Genomic DNA, 17,560 nt, shown 5'->3' with positions numbered 1-17,560 from the left:
GAGCTCATTCTGAGCTTTCCGAGACGGACTTACTAGCAGTGGGAGGTTTCCCAGGGTGACCTGGGTATCCGCAGAAAATGAAGTTAGGCATTATTTTGCCAGCTTGTAGGAAAAGTGGCTGAGACGCTAGCATCAGCCGAGGGGAAATTGGATCAGTTTTATTGATGCCAACCATTAGTTCAGAAGAAGAGTATTGCCATACACTCTAGCTTTGGCAATTCAGCTGTGTAGCCATACAGCTCTGTAACGCCTCTGATTTTGAACGGAGGCCAAATTCAAAGACAAATGGAAGTGATTGCCTTGTGGCCTGGCCCGCTGTTTGACTTTCTCAGCAGGAGCAAAGAGTGGGGGATTCAGGAGAGCAACATAAAACAGACTTGATGTCTCCAAGGCTGAAAAAACATGGAGGACTGGGAGAAAGCAGTGGGCTAAAATTGTTCTCTCTTTTTTTTCTGTCCTCTCTTTGATCATCTCACCAGCTCCCTCTCCAGTGACTTCCATCCAGGCGAAGGATATCACGAGACACACCATCTCGCTGGCCTGGCAGCCACCGGATAGAGCCAACGGGGTCATCCTGGAGTATGAGGTCAAGTACTATGAGAAGGTGAGGGGTCCCATGGGTGATGTAGTCTGCTGATGAATCTCCAAAATAGCAATGTTTCAGCAGGCTGTAGGAAAACCACATCTGCTTGTTCTCTCTTCCTTTCTCTGTCTCACCATAATCTGTCATCCCTCAGGACCAAAATGAAAGAAGCTACAGAATCATAAAAACCTCATCGAGGAACACTGACATCAAGGGTCTCACCCCCCTCACCTCCTATGTCTTCCACGTGCGTGCTCGCACGGCAGCCGGCTATGGAGAATTCAGCGGCCCGTTTGAGTTCATGACTAACTCCGGTGAGTTCAGCGTGCTTTGATGATATCAGTGCTCTGCAGGGCCAGAGAGGCTCGATGCCAGCTCTGTCACAGCCAGCTTCTGCGTAATCCTGTAATGATAGCATCCTTTACGAGTTTGTCTCTTTCATTGTGGAGTCATTAATCAAAATAGCTGTCGTCTATAAAAGATAAACCATATTGTGCTCCAGCATCTGACTGGCAACTTGAGTAGTTTCCATTATTCACGTTGCAATGAGCCTCAGTGGATGCACCAGCCAGGGTTCAACCTATGTGTTTTTAAAGAATGATACAATTTCTGATATTCTTAGTTGGCAACTGCTGATAGCTACTTTTTGCTTCTTGCTTGTAGCTTTAAATGTTATTATTTTAAAGCAAAAGAATGAGTACTTACACCAGAAACCTAAAGATAACAACAGTAACAGTGCCAACCAAAACACACAGGATTTAATATAAATTCTATTGGAGATGCCAAAGTTTCCAAATGTTTCCTTTCAACACAATGGAGCAGCCCACAAACAACACAACATCTTGGGACAGGCTCAGATACAATATATAGATAATGCTATCAGAATGTAGGGCCGAGCGATTAATCAAATTTTGTTTTGAATTACAATTTGGCTACAACAAATATTAAAACAAGTTACTTGAGATGAAACAATTATTGTGCCGGTTCTGTCTTTGTCTTGTGTTGTAAATCCATTACAGCAGTGGCCTCAGTGTTGCCAACTTAGTGACTTTGTTGCTCGATTTAGCAACTTTTCAGACCCTCTAGCTGCTCCATTTCTGAAAATAATCCACTGTGTCATGGCCACTGCAGGTGCAGCCTGTTGAGCTCTCATTAGATTACGTGGTGGAGCTCTCAGGATGGCTGCTGACTATTAATTTACCATGGCATCACCCAATTATGTGGATTATTATTATAATAGGTCATAGCCTTATGATGGAGAGTTACATTGTTGATATTCATATTATTTATTTTTCTTAATGCATATAAATGAGTGCTTTAACTGCTACAATACGAATAAGGGCTGATGAGACACCTACTGTTGAATTTTTTTTTAATGTTCAAGAAAATCCACTGTTAAAAAGACATGTTTTTTATGTTTAATGTATCGTGGTCCCATTATTGACCAAGTAATCTTGATAATGATTTTTACCATAATCAAGCAGCCTTATCAGACAGTGTAGCATAACGTGATTTAACAACTTTAAAGCTACTTAAGGGGAAAGAAAGGAAAACTGAATGCTAAGGAGTAAATGCAGGTAAAGAGCCTCAACAATTCATCAGTTCATTAATAACATGTAATCAAACAAGCCTAAGCTTCACAGTTTTACTTGATTTTTTACAGTAAATAAATAAACAAATACTGTGTGATATGAACCGCTCCTGGGAGATGATGACACAGACGGCTGCAGAGGTGCACTATAAGCCCAGGTGTCCCCTTTGTAATGCAGATGGAGACAGCAGCGCATGATAATGACATGGTCAAGCACACATCCTAATGGGCCGTCATTGTCTCAGTGGAAAAGGAAGAGACACACAGGGAGGAAGTGTGAGGGGGGTCAGTGACTCGGACAAACACAGAGTGTATACGGGCTCTTTCATGTGCGGCGACTCGACTCAGCGTGGGGATATTGACTTTGCCCTTTGTCTTTGTCCACCCGTCCTCTCTTTCTCTTTTCTTTTCTCCCATCTTTTCCCCCTTTTTCCTCAGTTCCAGCTCCCATTATTGGCGATGGGGCCAATTCCACAGTGTTGCTGGTGTCAGTGGTGGGCAGCGTGGTCCTCCTCATCATCCTCATCAGCGCTTTCGTCATCAGCCGAAGGTGAGCGTCGTCCTTCTGTTCTGTCCCTTCTGCTTCCTGTCTGTCCCTCTTTCCTCCCAGATGAGGGATGTCTTGCTTATGGCGGGGGAAAAGTAGCTGTCAGGAGATGGACGCCACTTGAAAAAAACACACAAACACACATGCGCCAAGCCAGACAGCCAGTGCAACTCGCTAACGTCGGATGAGTGATGACTCGCCACACCGGAGACGTGATTGACAGCCTCGACAGCTGAAGAGATGCAATCAGCGACCCCTCGCTCCCTGTCCTCTGCATCCATCCTCCCATCCTTCTCCCTCTATCTCTCAGCTATTGGCTGTAATCCCGCCCGCTAGTTATTTTCTCCTGCTGCGCCTTGCTGACCGCCGTGCAGAGAATGAGAGAGACAGAGAGAAGAGGAGGAAAAAAGAGAGAGGGAGCGGGATAGGAGGGTGGACAATGAGATAAGCGGGCAGTGAAAAGTAGGAGATAGAATACAGACAGAGTGAGACTGAGAGGCATCAGGTGGATTTGCAGTGACCCAATCTCAGGGTGTTAACCAGCGAGCAGGACAAAGCGCCGTCACACAGATGGGATTACATGCAGATGGGGCTGCCTCACCTCAGGGTGTTAACCACACACCCCCCTATGTGTGTGTGTGTGTGTGTGTGTGGCGGGGACGTATATGCGTGTGCACGTCCTTCTGTGGAAAAAAAGTATTGTTTTCATGTGTGTGGTGGCACTGGGGGAAGGGGGATGTTAATGGTATGTGTGTGTGTACCTTTTATGGGCATGTGATGATCCCTTTATGTGTGAGTGTGCCTCTTTATATGGAAAGCAAATCATTGTTTGCATGTGTGTACTGGTGTTGAGAATGATGGGGACTGAAGGGGGATGTTGATTGTGTATGCGTGTATATGTGTGTGTGTGTGTGTGTGTGTGTGTGTCCTCTCTTTTCCGTGTGATTGCCTCTCTCCCCAGCCAAGCAGGTGGTTGTCTCAGCCTTTTTTATATGCATGTGACGGCCACTGTCATTGTGCTGCTGCGGCCATCCTGTGATTGTAGGGAGGGACTGTAATCACGTAGCCGTTTACCATCATTACACAACCATAGAGGAGGACAATGTCTCGCACATCTGGTCATTTCCACCACTGACCCAACACATCAATATAAGCACAGGTGTCAGGCTGCCTGAGGGATTCGAAAGGGATTTAAGTGCATCTTCTCCCAGATTGATTTGCTGCTATATGCTCAGTCAGTGCCCTTCAGAAACCTTCAGTGCTGCAGGACACTTTTGGCTCAAAGCAATAATACCACAATGTAAAAAACACCCCATTACAATTAAAGTCATTCAGTTTATTTAAATAAATGTACACAATCATCAGAATGTACTCCTTCCTGGTTGTAGCTTCATATTTAACATATCCTCATACAATGGCTTGTGTGCTGTTTAACAAATTAGCACTCCAAATATGCCACTAAATACTTAACGTGAAGTTGTGAAGGTTAGGTCTAGAAAAAAAAAACATGTTTGGGCATCTTTAGTTTTAGTTAGTTAGGTTTATACAAGTTACCCTGGCTGGGTATAGGCAAGTAATTTACATAGGTTAAGTTTAGGCAAGTAAAGTTACGCAGGTTAGGTTTAGACAAGTAACTTATGTAGATTAGCTTTAGGCAAGTAATTTACATAGGTTAGATTAGGCAAGTGAAGTGATGTAGATTAGGATTAGGCAAAGAATTTATGTAGATTAGCTTTAGGCAAGTAATTTACATAGGTTTGGATTAGACAAGTAAAGTCACCTGGGTTAGGTTTAGGCAAGTAACTTATGTAGGTTAGGTTTAGGCAAGTAAATCTATGTAGGTTAGGTTCAGGCAAATGAAGTTAGATTTAGGCGAGTACTTTACATTGGCCAGGTTTAGGCAAGTAAAGTTTTGAGGGTTAGGGTTAGGCAAGTAAAGTTGCATAGGTTAGGTTAGGCAAGTAAAGTAATATAGGTTAGGTTTAGACAGGTAAAGTTATGAGTGGTTTGGGCAAGTAACTTACGTAGGTTAGGTTTATGCAAGTAAAGTTACATAGGTTTGTATTAGGCAAGTAACATACGTAGGTTAGGTTTTGTCAAGTAAAGTTACATAGGTTAGGTTTAGGCAAGTAACTTACAAAGGTTAGGTTTTGTCAAGTAAAGTTACATAGGTTTGTATTAGGCAAGTAACATACGTAGGTTAGGTTTTGTCAAGTAAAGTTACATAGGTTAGGTTTAGGCAAGTAACATACGTAGGTTAGGTTTTGTCAAGTAACTTACGTAGGTTAGGTTTATGCAAGTAAAGTTAGATAGGTTTGTATTAGGCAAGTAACATACGTAGGTTAGGTTTTGTCAAGTAACTTACGTAGGTTAGGTTTAGGCAAGTAAAGTTACATAGGTTAGGTTTAGGCAAGTAACATACGTAGGTTAGGTTTTGTCAAGTAACTTACGTAGGTTAGGTTTAGGCAAGTAACATACGTAGGTTAGGTTTTGTCAAGTAAAGTTACATAGGTTAGGTTTAGGCAAGTAACTTACGTAGGTTAGGTTTATGCAAGTAAAGTTACATAGGTTTGTATTAGGCAAGTAACATACGTAGGTTAGGTTTTGTCAAGTAACTTACGTAGGTTAGGTTTAGGCAAGTAACATACGTAGGTTAGGTTTTGTCAAGTAAAGTTACATAGGTTTGTATTAGGCAAGTAACATACGTAGGTTAGGTTTAGGCAAGTAAAGTTACATAGGTTTGTATTAGGCAAGTAACTTACGTAGGTTAGGTTTAGGCAAGTAAAGTTACATAGGTTTGTATTAGGCAAGTAACTTACGTAGGTTAGGTTTAGGCAAGTAACTTACGTAGGTTGAGTTTTGTCAAGTAAAGTTACATAGGTTTGTATTAGGCAAGTAACTTACGTAGGTTAGGTTTAGTCTAGTAACTTACGTAGGTTAGGTTTAGGCAAGTAAAGTTACATAGGTTTGTATTAGGCAAGTAACTTACGTAGGTTAGATTTAGGCAAGTAACTTACGTAGGTTAGGTTTAGGCAAGTAAAGTTACATAGGTTTGTATTAGGCAAGTAACATACGTAGGTTAGGTTTTGTCAAGTAAAGTTACATAGGTTAGGTTTAGGCAAGTAACATACGTAGGTTAGGTTTTGTCAAGTAACTTACGTAGGTTAGGTTTATGCAAGTAAAGTTACATAGGTTTGTATTAGGCAAGTAACATACGTAGGTTAGGTTTTGTCAAGTAACTTACGTAGGTTAGGTTTAGGAAAGTAAAGTTACATAGGTTAGGTTTAGGCAAGTAACATACGTAGGTTAGGTTTTGTCAAGTAACTTACGTAGGTTAGGTTTAGGCAAGTAACATACGTAGGTTAGGTTTTGTCAAGTAAAGTTACATAGGTTAGGTTTAGGCAAGTAACTTACGTAGGTTAGGTTTATGCAAGTAAAGTTACATAGGTTTGTATTAGGCAAGTAACATACGTAGGTTAGGTTTTGTCAAGTAACTTACGTAGGTTAGGTTTAGGCAAGTAACATACGTAGGTTAGGTTTTGTCAAGTAAAGTTACATAGGTTTGTATTAGGCAAGTAACATACGTAGGTTAGGTTTAGGCAAGTAAAGTTACATAGGTTTGTATTAGGCAAGTAACTTACGTAGGTTAGGTTTAGGCAAGTAAAGTTACATAGGTTTGTATTAGGCAAGTAACTTACGTAGGTTAGGTTTAGGCAAGTAAAGTTACATAGGTTTGTATTAGGCAAGTAACTTACGTAGGTTGAGTTTTGTCAAGTAAAGTTACATAGGTTTGTATTAGGCAAGTAACTTACGTAGGTTAGGTTTAGTCTAGTAACTTACGTAGGTTAGGTTTAGGCAAGTAAAGTTACATAGGTTTGTATTAGGCAAGTAACTTACGTAGGTTAGGTTTAGGCAAGTAAAGTTACATAGGTTTGTATTAGGCAAGTAACTTACGTAGGTTAAGTTTTGTCAAGTAAAGTTACATAGGTTAGGTTTAGGCAAGTAACTTATGTAGGTTAGGTTTTGTCAAGTAAAGTTACATAGGTTAGGTTTAGGCAAGTAACTTATGTAGGTTAGGTTTTGTGAAGTAAAGTTATGTAGGTTAGGTTTAGGCAGGTAATGTTATGAGTGGTTTAGGCAAGTTAAGAAACAAAGATTAGGTCCAGGCAAGTAACTTACGTAGGTTAGGTGTAGGCAAGTAAAGTTATGAGTGGTTTAGGCAAGTAGAGTGGCATAGGTTAGGTTTAGGAAAAGAAACATGACGACAATGTACCTTAAAACCCGTCCACCACCCCAACCTGTGTCCTCAGGCTGACTTTCAATCATTATACTACCTCCTTCTTTATTTCCGCCAGCACATTGTTCATGTGATCATAACCCTCCCAATAACGTGGGTTATATAAGAACTGTGTTGCATTACTTTTTCTAGGTGTACTTATGAACAGTGCATGAGGACAGTATAACATATTTAACAGACAAACATTAAAGTGTTATCAGTCTTCTTATTCTGATTCTTCTCATAAAACAAGGAAGCTTTTATGCTTTCTTCCCAAAATGTTAAACTGTTCTTTTGAGTCTTTTATCCTCCTACTGAGAGCAATTAAGAGTCGCAAACCATATCTAAAAATAACATTGGGTTGGCATTCAAGAGCAGTTTCTGTCTTTGTAATGAGCTCCCCTCTAATGAATAATTAATATCAAACATGAATATCAATGTCTGATCAGTAATCAGTGATTGTGTCGCCACTTTACTTAATTTAATTGATGTATAAGTGGGTTGGAGTCCCAGTTTAAGTTTTAATTAGGGTTTACTGAATTGACACTTGTGTTCTATTATTATTAATACTAATATATATATATATATATATTTTGTTCTTACACGACATGCAAATGCTTTTTCCCCCTGACACATCCTCCCTGATGTTTTAAACTTAAAGTTCTCCATGTGTTGTTGTCACTGCAACTGACCGTCCTGCTGTCTTTGCCCCCAGAAGGAGTAAATACAGCAAGGCCAAGCAGGACTCTGATGAAGAGAAGCACTTACATCAAGGTAACTCACAGTTAACACTCCACCTACACACTCTATAATTGAAAAACATTAGCGCTGTCAGGTGCGCTCATGTGCATGCACTCTAAAACCGCAAATGAAGCCCATAGAATGAGGGGGGGAGAGAAAAACAAACTATTTTGAAGTTAATGTTCTTGCATCCTAACATGTTCCAAACACCTCATTATCAAGTCATCAGCATTGTTATTTGTGCCCCACAAAAAAAAAATTCAAGTTAATGAGCTCCATCTTCACTGGAGTCAGCCATAGTGACATGAAAAGCAATGGAGTCAGAGTGTGGAGCGAGCTGTGGGGAGAAGAAAAGAGGAGGAGGAGGTTCCACAGAGGAAGGCGGTGTAGCCTGCAGCATGATGGAAATAAAGAACAGATGGAGTCTACTTGCCGGAATGAATTAACCTTCATTTTTCACTGCCTTTTTTTTCTTCTTTCCTTCCTTTATTCCCAAACTTTTTTTTTCCACAGGAGTAAGGATATACGTTGACCCCTTTACCTATGAGGACCCAAACCAAGCTGTCCGTGAGTTCGCCAAAGAGATCGACGCCTCCTGTATCAAGATCGAGAAAGTCATTGGCATCGGTGAGGAGCTGCGTTTTGTTTTCAATCCAGTGACCTCAGTTCATTGTCATTTTTCATCAATTACTATAAATGCAGTGTTATGACAGTAAGGCATGTTGTAACACACTTTGGATAAAAGCATCCGCCTAATGGGATAATAGTATATTTGGTATTCATTTCATGCAAATATTTTGCAGCCGGCATATCTCTCTCAGTGATTCGTGTCTGTGCGCGGCCGCTCTCATGTGCGCTCCTTGTGAATAAAAAACATTGTTTGTCCAGACAGTAACATTTGGTGTGTCTCCAGAGAGGTCAGCGAGTAAAAAAATAAATAAATGAAAATCAGAGGAGGCTAAATATGTTGTCGGTTCCATTGCTGTGGCCACAGAAAAGTCATCCAATGACAAAATAATAAAGAGAAAGAATCAATATCCATTTCCCCTCTCTCTCTGCTCCAGTGGGTGAGGGGAGGAGGGGAGTGAGGGATTAGAGACCCTGATCAATGTTTAAAGTGGACCCCTTCTAACCTGCACACACACACACACACACACACACACATGCGTGCTCTTGATATGATTTATAATCCGCACACTGTAGTATCAGAGTGCTTGTGTATCATCATTCCACATTTTCAACCTGAGCGTGTGTTTGCAGGGGAGTTCGGCGAGGTCTGCAGCGGCCGCCTGAAGATGCCGGGCAAGAGGGAGATCTGCGTGGCCATCAAGACGCTGAAGGCCGGCTACACCGACAAGCAGAGGAGGGACTTCCTGTCCGAGGCCAGCATCATGGGCCAGTTCGACCACCCGAACATCATCCACCTGGAGGGCGTGGTCACCAAATGTATGTCAAGCATGTTATTCTGTTTACTTTTTTTTTTTTTTTTAACACACATAAGTGTAGGATGAGAGTTGCTCCATTTTCAAATGATGGGGTGGATGTAATTTGGTTTGGGGAGACCTTAAACTATTTTGGAAAAATGAAATTGCTGCAGGAAATTGCAATAATACTCACCTCTCTCACACACATATATACACACACACACCCAGTTACACACACAATGACTTTTATATTCTAATAACACAGAAAGGACATTCATTTCTGCTGTCCCCTTTTTCTCCCTTAAAAAAAAAAAACGTAACAATAAATCACTACAAACTACGTCTGCGGTTTTGGGTGACTTTGGGGAAAGGTGAGTGTAGGGACAAACCAATCTTTAGCGTTGGGTGCTTAAATGTTTACATACCTTCAGTATCTAAAGGTATACGACCACTTATTGTTGCATCTGTTTTAGGCGACCTGTTTTCGCACATGTACGTGTTTGTATTGTGCACATGGGTGTCATCCGGGGTATCCCCAGGTGGGCTTTGTCCAGATGGAAGGGGTCCAGCATCGGTGGGGAGGGGGAGTTAGATGTAGCTGGGCAGTTGGGAGGGGGTCTAATGGGTCCAGGAACAGGCCCTGTAGCGCGGCACCAGGCTCATTAATCATGGTGTCAGCTGTAAATGTGTTTGGGGTTAGGGAGTGATACCCTATCCCTCCTCTATCTGCTGCTGCATGGCCACAAAACACTGGCCAAATCTCCCTCCCTCTGCCCTTGGCACTCTCCCCTCTCCGTCTCTCTGTTTCTCCCCACCTTTTACACCTTCCCCCGGTGTTATTTGTTAGGCTGGAGGCGTATGTGTGTGTGTGTGTGTGTGTGTGTGAATGTCTTGTCAGCACATGTCGGCATCTGTGCACCTTTGATTGCACGCATGTGTGCGTGAGTGTTACCACAGCTGATGGCCAGCCTCGGCTCGGGTTAGATGGATGAAGTGCCTTAATGTGTCGTGACACAACAGCCTGGCCCTATCCGAGCTAGATAACACCGTCTCTCCCACTGTCGTACACCATCTACACACTCCACACACACACACACACACACACACACACACACACACACACATACAGATAGATGCACACGTACACACTTAGCCCAGCCGGAGCTGAAAGTGAACAGCAGCACAGGCAGAATTGCTTATCACCTCTCACACCTCTCACCATGAGGGATGACCTCTCAGACCTCGCAGAGACGGAGTGAGAAAGACAGAGAAGAGGCGGACAGATGGACGAGAGGAAGGAAAAGAAACTGGAGACAAGTAGCACGCAGGGAAGGCGCAAATAGAGATGCAGGGAGAAAGAGAGAGAGACAGGAAGGCGGTTAGGAGCTGATGGATTAGATGAAAGATGGAAAACAACAGTGGGAACGACAGAGAGAGAAAGGAGAGGGTGGTAGGACTACTGAACCGGAGGCTGAAAGAGAAAGACAGCGAGCGAGACGGAGGGAGAGCGATGAAGAAAGCAGATGAGCCACGCAGCAGTGACAGGAGCCGACATGAAAGGACGGCGAGCCAAAGTAAGAAGATCAACACGAGAACTCCCACTCCACCTCCATCCACTCTTACTTTTGAGAGCTTGACACAAGGTTTGGGCAAATTAGTCCTTTACACTTGAGTGTGTCAGAGGAATCTATTAAAAATCCATTATTTGAATTGCACCCCCCTCTCCATTACAATCAAGTTAAAAGGAATTCTCAATCTGGCCTCAGTTTGCTGGCATGTCCAACTGAGCCAATTAAGCCTTATTAATTATGGAGGAACTCCAAATAGACACTGAAATACATAAATGTGCAAAAATCTCTCACTGAGGACTTGCTGGCTGTAGTCCACCATCTTGAAGCCCGTATAGACTTAATGTTTCTATCATGCTAGTGTGTAATTAAAGTCCAGCCTCCATTAGAGCTCGGAATCAGACGTGATATGTTCAACAGCTGATTTACATAAAGTAAGAGCGTGCTAATTTAAAAAAGATCCGCGTTTAAAAGCCACATCTTTGTCCGCTGCAAACGCCAGGGCCTCCGTGGAGCGTTTGCCCAACGTCCCCCCAATATTGTCCCCCTGTTGCGTTTCTCCCCTTCCCCTGTTTTGTTGGCAGGTGATAATCGGCCCACTGGCGGGGCCCTTGCCCAGAGTTCATTGCCAAAGGCGGCAGGGCGTATTCAGTAAACAAGGAATTAGCATGCAAATGGGAAGGGAGGAAGAGGGCGGGGCTGGGAAGGCGAGAGTTTAAGGTCGCAGGTCAGACGCTCCTCAGACTTGATTGGGGAGCTGTCAATCACCGGCGGCCCCAGGGCAGAGGCAAGCAACAAAGGGAACAAAGATGGCTGACAAAGAAGGCCCCCGCTCTCCCCCAACTTTAACTCCACTTCCTCTTTTTGGGGCATTGCCGGAGCGCCCCGTAATTAATGGAGTGCCAATCACGCGGCGGGTAAGGCGGTGACTGACGGCCTCTTGGCAGCCTGAGAGGCCTGCTGTGGAGTGGAGGAACTTCACCTTCAAGACCTCAGCTGCCAACCACTCGGCCGGCTCTCTGCTGCTTTCGGCATTCTGCTGGAGCGCACAAGAGATTTCACACAACCTCCCCGCTAGGCATTAGCTTTAAGTCAGCACTTCTCTTCAACGCAATAAGCTTTTAAGTCCACCTTAACTGTGCCACTTGAAATGGAACGCAAAGAGCAGCGCCGTTCTTGGAGGAATTCGTGGCAGCACTTTTCAGCATGTGTTGTTGCCATGGCTGGTTAGGCACCAGCTTGCTGCCATTTCGGGACAAAAACAAGCCACCCTCCCTTCCATTCCTTTTTTCCCCCTCTCTCTTTCTCTCCTCTCCTCTCCTCTCCTCTCCTCATGACCGCTATCCCCCCTCATCCTGAGAGACAAAGACAGACAGAGACCCACCAGGGAATGTCCACCCTCCCCACCGCCTGCCCCGGCTCAGATAAAGACACAGACGCTCCCCCAAGAGAGACGGAGAGAGGAAGACAGAGGGATGAGGTGAAAAAGGCCAGAGAGGAGTGGCAGGGATCGGGGGGAAAGAGAGTGAGACAGAGGGAGGAAAAAAGAAAGCAACAGAGAGGAGCTAGCAGGAGAGTGACAGATGCGTCGAAAGTTGGCAGAGGAGAAAGAGGGCAAAGGGACAGTGAGTGACATAAATAGCTAGTCAGAGGGATTCTGGGTGAGTGGCTGTGATGAGACTTTGGATAATGTGTCCAACGTCAGTTCATATTTGCATAAACACAAGATGGTGTGTGTGTGTGTGTGTGTGTGTGTGTGTGTGTGTGTCGGGGTGTTGTGTTTCAGTGGAGATGCCTTTGCATGTGCAGGGAAAGAAGGGGAACGTCGGGGCAACCGTAACACTGAGCTAATTAAATCACTACGGGACAGAGATGGATGGCCTAATACACACTCACACACACATACACACATTCCCTCGAGACCCCCCCCCCCCCCCAGCTGTATCGGGCTGTGATGTGCATCGTTTACCTCTATAATCATCTGACTTTCATTCTCTCTCTCGTTCTCTCTCTCTCTAGGTAAGCCAGTGATGATTATCACGGAGTACATGGAGAACGGATCGCTGGATGCATTCCTGAGGGTCAGTCATGCGTTTCTGTCTGCACACGTGTGTGTGAGCGTGCGATACGACCGTAGCGTGCTGATCCCATCTTATCTGTGTAATGTCATCCCCCAAAATTACAAGCGTTCACTCACAAACATTCGCCCTAATCTTTATCCCCCCCTCGATCGACTTACTGTTTTTCCGACAAGGAGGTTGGCGCAGGTTTTACCTCGGTGTTTCCAGGGTTCACTACACTTTGGGTTTTAGATGACGCTTAGCGACTTTATCCAGGGAATCTACGCAGTGTTAGAGCAACACAGGAACGTTAAAAGGGAACATGTGGTGCTAAATTATGTTGCACAATAGTAGTTTGTATACAAGTGTTTGTACCAGTGACCATACGTCCATTTATGACACATTCATCACTGGTGTATAAACAGTTAACAAATGCTTAATAACACACTGTAATATAGTTTTAATCTTACATAACAATATGTCTTGAGTTCCAAACGCATTTACAGTATAGATTCTGTTACTGTCGAGTGACTTTTAGCTCCCCTGGTAGAGTGTACGTCTCATGTAGATCGAGGCTTTTGCAGTGGCTTGAGCTCGATTCCAACCGGTGGGCCTTTACCGCATGCCCCCCTGCCACCAACCTATCCACCCACTCACACACACACACACACACACACACACATACACACACATTTCCTATCTATCTTGAGTTGCACTATCAATAAAGGGAAACTGTCAAAAAATAATCTTTAAAAGATAAGATTATGTTATCGCATTGCCTGTTTTTCCCCTCAAGTGTTTTCAGAAACATACTTTGAGAAGGACTGTGACTGTGACAGCAGCCATGTTGGAAACTGTTTTTCTCATTTTACAGCTAAACAGTGCACTAAAATATGTTTCTGAAAACATCTGAGGAGAGAAATAGGTTATGCAGTAACAGAATCTTACTTCACATTTGATCAGCGCTGCCTAGTTTGACACTCCAACCGCAGGTCACGAGTGATTGACATAATTGACAGCTGTGATAGAGACTCCACGGCTCAGATTGGCTGTTTTGGGCACTTTTTTGACTACACAGAGGGTTGACTACACAGTCAACTTATGGAGACAGTAACCTTGCTAAAGAAACAGCAGAGACATTGCCGGTTAATTTCAAGTTGAAGTGCTCAGAGCAGCCGCAGACGCTGGCCGCAACGCTTTCTCTCGATGGCCCCATGCAGCCCATACGATCGCTCTTTATTGAGAACAATTGAAAAAAGACGGCAACGCTGAGAGAAAAAACACCGTGTGGACCCTTAAGTGCTGTGTGAATATAGCATCAGTTTCAGAAAATATGACAAAAGTTATTTAGTTATGAAAATTACCAACTACAATATTAGTAAATGTCTCACAGCACATTATAAGGATGTGTTTGTGTATCCATATGGCTCAGTTATACTGTGTTATCAAACGTTCTTTAACATTTTATATAATTATTTAAAAATACATTAATAAACACTTCGACCTGTATGAAACAAAACAACCTAAGCTGTAATATAAGTGAAGAAATGTCTCCATATTTTTTTATAGCCCCATTGTAGTGTTTTATAGTGTGTTATAAAACCATTTATTAATATGAGACTGAATTTGCTCATGCATAACTGAGCAGTATTGGGCATTATTGCCACTGGAAAAAGGCTCAGTTAAATGTTAAACACATTCAAAAACATTTAAGATGTCAGTGAAATGAAATGAGACACAATGTTGAAACATTTTCCCTTTCTTACTCTGCAGAAGAACGACGGCCGCTTCACCGTGATCCAGCTGGTCGGCATCCTGCGCGGCATCGCATCAGGCATGAAGTACCTGTCAGACATGAGCTACGTCCACCGCGACCTGGCGGCTCGCAACATCCTGGTCAACAGCAACCTGGTGTGCAAGGTGTCCGACTTCGGCATGTCCCGAGTGCTGGAGGACGACCCCGAGGCTGCGTACACCACCAGGGTGAGTCGTGTGTGTGCGTGGGCGAGCATGTGTCCGACTGACTCGGTGGTCTGCCCGTGTGTCACCTTGCTTGTCTGCTTTGTCAGCTTTCATTAATCAGCCCATCTTTCAATTACAGGGAGGGAAGATCCCCATCCGCTGGACGGCCCCCGAGGCCATCGCTTACAGGAAGTTCACCTCGGCCAGCGACGTGTGGAGCTATGGCATCGTCATGTGGGAGGTGATGTCATACGGCGAGCGACCATACTGGGACATGAGCAACCAAGATGTAAGTGAAGAAATTTAATTAAATGCAGTGAAACATCAATAATATACAGCTTGAATGATTTGTGTGAATATTGGAGGCTGAGCAATAATTCCCAGTTGCATGCGTACTGTCAAATATTTTTAAAAGACACTTCATCATTTTAACTTGGTTATATAATCAAATTACCTGCTGGGGTGATAGAACAGCAGCAGTATATTCCCTTTTCTCATTACGTGTTAAATTCACAATTCTAGTGGCACTAATGATGATAAAGAATTTAATTTATTCGTAACCAAATGTCTGGCGTAGGTGCTTAAATTAAGGTGACTAAAAACTGCTATGGGTATAAAATTAGGGGGGAAAACAACATTGCTGTAATCAAACTGCCTCCAGTTTTTAAGTCAGTTCAACTCTTTCCACACAAAGTGACTTAAAGCACCATTGATCCACTGTCTAGGTGATCAAGGCTATTGACGAGGGCTATCGGCTGCCCCCACCCATGGACTGCCCTGTGGCGCTCCACCAGCTCATGCTGGACTGCTGGCAGCGAGAGAGGGCCGACCGGCCAAAGTTTGGACAGATCGTCAACATGCTGGATAAGCTGATCCGCAACCCAAACACTCTGAAGAGGACTGGGGGAGAGACCGCTGTCAGGTGAGAGGGCATGACGCACACAGACGCCAGATAGATGTGGTGTTAAAGGGTTGGTTCACACAGATCATGGAAACATATTGTCTCACTTCACATGCATAAAGCTTTGGTTTCTATTTGCTGCATCCCAGCGCCAAATTCCAGTCGCAGCCCACAGAAAACACTATAAATATTTTATTAAAAAATACTTTTGACTGAAGAAATTGTGTCTATAAAACTGGTTATACCACTACAGTTAATAACACAGGAAAATATCTTGTGTTGCAACTGTGACAAACATTTGTGACGTCCCTCCCACTGTCTCTGAGAATGCTCCAGCCAGCCTCATCAGGTAATTGGCTGCAGGGGAGGGTCGTTGCATTGATTAGGCTCACCTGGTCCTCCAGGCTATAAAAGCTGCCTCATGTGTTCACTCGGTCTCTCCCTTCCTGCAGCTAACTGACTTTGCTGACCGGCACACTCCATTGGTTGAGTTTAGTTTGATAAATTCTGCTTGTTTTAAGTAAATATTTGGTGTGGACTCCCAAGTTGTCACATTTACTGAGCCAATTTGTGACACTTTATTAATGTGATAAATTCTCTGAGTATTTTCATCATATGAGGGGTCACATTATTCAGGATTATGACTATTACACAAATTTATTTCACACATTCTTTGCATCACTATGTGTGATTTTAGCCTGACTGAACTACTGTAAACTAAACTAAAAATAACACTTCATAACCGCTGCACGGCTCCACCACTGAACGCTCCACCTGTCTTTAAAAGTATGGAAAAGTTGTGGAATTTCACATTAAGCTCACAGCAGCAACCACAAATATGTTGTGTTAAAAAACACTAATGTGCATTAAAAAAAACATATGCAGCCTATTTAATTTAATGCACAATGCATCACCTGCAGTTTTCTACCTCTCACACCAGCATGAAAACACCCACACACACACACACACACACACACACACCCACACACACGTACTCTCCTATTCTCTAGCCGGTGTTTACATTCACCATTAAACATTATCTACCAGCAACGTGTGGCTCTTTTCACCGCAAACACCCTCCGTAATGGATTTCTCTGCAAACTAGTTTTAATGGTGCTGTACACTCAGGAATGTAGGCGCTCTAACGGGGGGGGGGAATTACGATGTAACGGCGAGTTAAAAACAAACATGACCCCTCAGCTCCAACACCATTACTCTTGAGCGGCTAAATGTGTTAAGAATGACCTACGTGTGTTTACAGACTCGACGCAGGTCGCTGGGAGTCTGTTTGAGTTTAATGAGTGTGTGAGCTCGTGCAAGCGAGTCTCTCACACACACACACACACACACACAATCACCTAATGGGACACAGCGAGAGTGAGAGGGGAGTCCTCGTGGAGTAATTAGCGGTACAGAATCCTATAAATGCAGCTTTTACAGTTACAAGAGGGAAGGGGAAAATAGAGTGTGTGTGTGTGTGTGTGTGTGTGTGTTTGAAAGGGGATCCCTATGCATAATCTTTTCCATCTACTGAGTAGAGATGACTTATTAAAGAGTCTGACATCCTGTTCTCACACTTCAACTCAGCATCCTTTTTAAAGAAGAGAGTGATAAAGACAGATGGTGTGTGTGTGTGTGTGTGTGTGTGTTTGCGTAAGAGAGTTACCAGAGCGTGACGAGACCGCCACCGACTCACCGGTCCCATGTAAATGTTTCATGGCCGACGGCGCTGCTGCAACGCTCAACAGAAAGGAAAGATAGGAAAAACAGGGAGAGTAAGAGGTGAAAAAAGAAGGAGGTAATTCCACTGATGAATATCTGAATGTGAGAGGGAATTCCACCGTGTGGTAAAATTCACCGAGGTGTGCCGGGGGTGTGTGTTTTCTGTAAAATAAGGATTAACTAAG

The 17,560-nt window shown here is 43.6% G+C and overlaps 1 protein-coding gene across 2 annotated transcripts in view; it reads left to right on the top strand.

The window, feature by feature from the left end:
• The window catches only part of epha4l (eph receptor A4, like), a 64,468-nt gene that overhangs the window by 44,178 nt on the left and 2,730 nt on the right, over positions 1-17,560 (top strand). The window contains exons 6-15 of one of the 2 annotated variants that reach the window (XM_033631287.2): positions 480-604; positions 738-897; positions 2,613-2,724; positions 7,716-7,771; positions 8,252-8,365; positions 8,999-9,184; positions 12,750-12,811; positions 14,564-14,773; positions 14,892-15,041; positions 15,478-15,674. In XM_033631287.2, coding sequence (XP_033487178.1) covers positions 480-604; positions 738-897; positions 2,613-2,724; positions 7,716-7,771; positions 8,252-8,365; positions 8,999-9,184; positions 12,750-12,811; positions 14,564-14,773; positions 14,892-15,041; positions 15,478-15,674 — 1,372 coding nt within the window. Of the gene's footprint in view, positions 1-479; positions 605-737; positions 898-2,612; positions 2,725-7,712; positions 7,772-8,251; positions 8,366-8,998; positions 9,185-12,749; positions 12,812-14,563; positions 14,774-14,891; positions 15,042-15,477; positions 15,675-17,560 lie in introns of both variants that reach the window. The other variant, XM_033631286.2, reaches the window with a different exon arrangement.

The sequence above is a fragment of the Epinephelus lanceolatus genome, chromosome 4 (genome assembly GCF_041903045.1).
Source record: "Epinephelus lanceolatus isolate andai-2023 chromosome 4, ASM4190304v1, whole genome shotgun sequence".
In the NCBI taxonomy this organism is placed as follows: Eukaryota; Metazoa; Chordata; class Actinopteri; order Perciformes; family Serranidae; genus Epinephelus; species Epinephelus lanceolatus.
This window is presented reverse-complemented; position numbering and strand designations above follow the sequence as displayed.